The 1,993-nt window shown below is 52.0% G+C and overlaps 1 protein-coding gene across 1 annotated transcript; it reads right to left on the minus strand.

The window, feature by feature from the left end:
* Positions 1 to 461: 461 nt before the first annotated feature.
* LOC136569736 (olfactory receptor 14I1-like) lies at positions 462 to 1,256 on the minus strand. The gene has a single exon (XM_066570106.1). The coding sequence runs from the start codon at positions 1,254 to 1,256 to the stop codon at positions 462 to 464; it is 795 nt and encodes a 264-aa protein (XP_066426203.1).
* Between the last annotated feature and the right edge of the window lie 737 nt (positions 1,257 to 1,993).

The raw sequence follows: 1,993 nt of genomic DNA on the forward strand, positions 1-1,993 counted from the left end.
TGGGCCAGCGCTGATCTGCCCCAGCTCTGCACACAGACATTGCTGCTGCAGCTCCAGAGAAGGGAACAAAAGGGCATCTCTGCCGAAAACTCTGCTGGGAGATCCATTAGTTCCTTTAAAGCCACTGCGAGTGCAGCCCCTCATTGACACAGTCTGTGGCTACAGGGAAGGCGGAGAGAAACAAAATGAGAAATGGCACAACAAATGGCTTTTTTTTGTGGACAATATGAAAAAAGTAAAAGAAAAGAAAAAGCCCACAACCAAATGAAGAAGTATCAAAGGTGACTTTTATTACAAATGATGGGCAGAAATTGCCCAGCAGTTTAATGTTCCTGAACGCATCCAGTCATCAGTCTCCACACTGCAGCCTTGAGCTCCTGGTTCCTCAGGCTGTAGATGAGGGGGTTCAGGGCTGGAGGCACCACTGAGTACAGAACTGACAGGGCCAGATCCAGGGATGGCTAGGACATGGAGGAGGGTTTTATGTGGGCAAATATGGCAGTGCTGACTAACAGAGAGACCACAGCCAGGTGAGGGAGGCAGGTGGAAAAGGCTTTGTGCCGTCCCTTCTCAGAGGGAATCCTCAGCACAACCCTGAAGATCTGCACATAGGAGAAAACAATGAACATGAAACAACCCAATACCAAACAGGAACTAACAGCAATGGGCCCCAGTTCCCTGAGGTTTGAGTGTGAGCAGGAGAGCTTGAGGATCTGTGGGATTTCACAGAAGAACTGGCCCAGGGCATTGCCATGGCACAAGGGCAGGGAAAATGTATTGGCCGTGTGCAGCAGTGAATAGAGAAAGGCACTGGCCCAGGCAGCTACTGCCATGTGGGCACAAGCTCTACTGCCCAGGAGGGTCCCGTAGTGCAGGGGTTTGCAGATGGACACGTAGCGGTCATAGCACATGATGGTCAGGAGGAAATACTCTGCTGAGAGGAAGAACATCAAAAAAAAGAGCTGTGCAGCACATCCTGCATAGGAGATGTTCCTGGTGTCCCAGAGGGAATTGTGCATGGCTTTGGGGACAGTGGTGCAGATGGAGCCCAGGTCAGCGAGGGCCAGGTTGAGCAGGAAGAAGAACATGGGCGTGTGCAGGTGGTGGCCGCAGGCTACGGCGCTGATGATGAGGCCGTTGCCCAGGAGGGCAGCCAGGGAGATGCCCAGCAAGAGGCAGAAGTGCAGGAGCTGCAGCTGCCGTGTGTCTGCCAATGCCAGCAGGAGGAAGTGCCTGATGGAGCTGCTGTTGGACATTTGCTGGGGCTGCACATGGGCACCTGTTCATGGAGAAAGGACAGTAAACATTTAGAAGACATACCTGTAACCAAAATCAAAGCCATTTCCTATTCACCGTCCTCTATAACACAGACACACTTTTGTGTTCAAGGGTTCTGAGGTTTTCTTTTTAATCTCCCCCACATCTCTCCTGGCATTCTTGGATATCAGAATTTCTGAGCATTTCTGCTGCCCTCAGAGAGAACACAGTGAGTTCCCTGAGGCAAGATGATGAGTGGAAAGTGAGGGGAGACGTTGTGTCACTTCATTCTCTTTGGAGCTTCTCTGGGCTTTCACTTTTCTCAAATAGGAGGATATGTGCAGTCTCAAGTTCTCCTTAAACATCACCAGGTACTGCTTAGAGCAGATGGATCCACCACAGCCCAGCCCCACATTTGTAGCCAAGGATTCACGTTGCTCATTTCACCAACCCAGCAGCATTTTCAGTGTCACAACACCTCTGCCTCTCCCCATCAATCTCATAACTCAGAGATGCTCTAGGACAGGTTTGCACCTTGGATTGAAGCTCCCAGCTTGGACTGAAATCTCAGGGAGACTTCCAAGTGTCCTTCTGATGGCATTGGATGAAGGGAGACGCAGCTCCTTCCCTGGCTGCACTGACAGCATTGCCCAGAGCCGGGCACTGGGGACAGCATCACCCTGAGCCAGCTGTGCCCCTGCCAGAGCCCCCAGGGCCGGGCAGCTGCTCCTAGCCC

Source organism: Molothrus aeneus, unplaced genomic scaffold (genome assembly GCF_037042795.1).
Source record: "Molothrus aeneus isolate 106 unplaced genomic scaffold, BPBGC_Maene_1.0 scaffold_19a, whole genome shotgun sequence".
NCBI lineage: Eukaryota > Metazoa > Chordata > Aves > Passeriformes > Icteridae > Molothrus > Molothrus aeneus.

Excerpts from the sequence above, each read along its gene's own strand:
- LOC136569736 (XM_066570106.1), bottom strand. The coding sequence starts at position 1,256 with ATGTCCAACAGCAGCTCCATCAGGCACTTCCTCCTGCTGGCATTGGCA.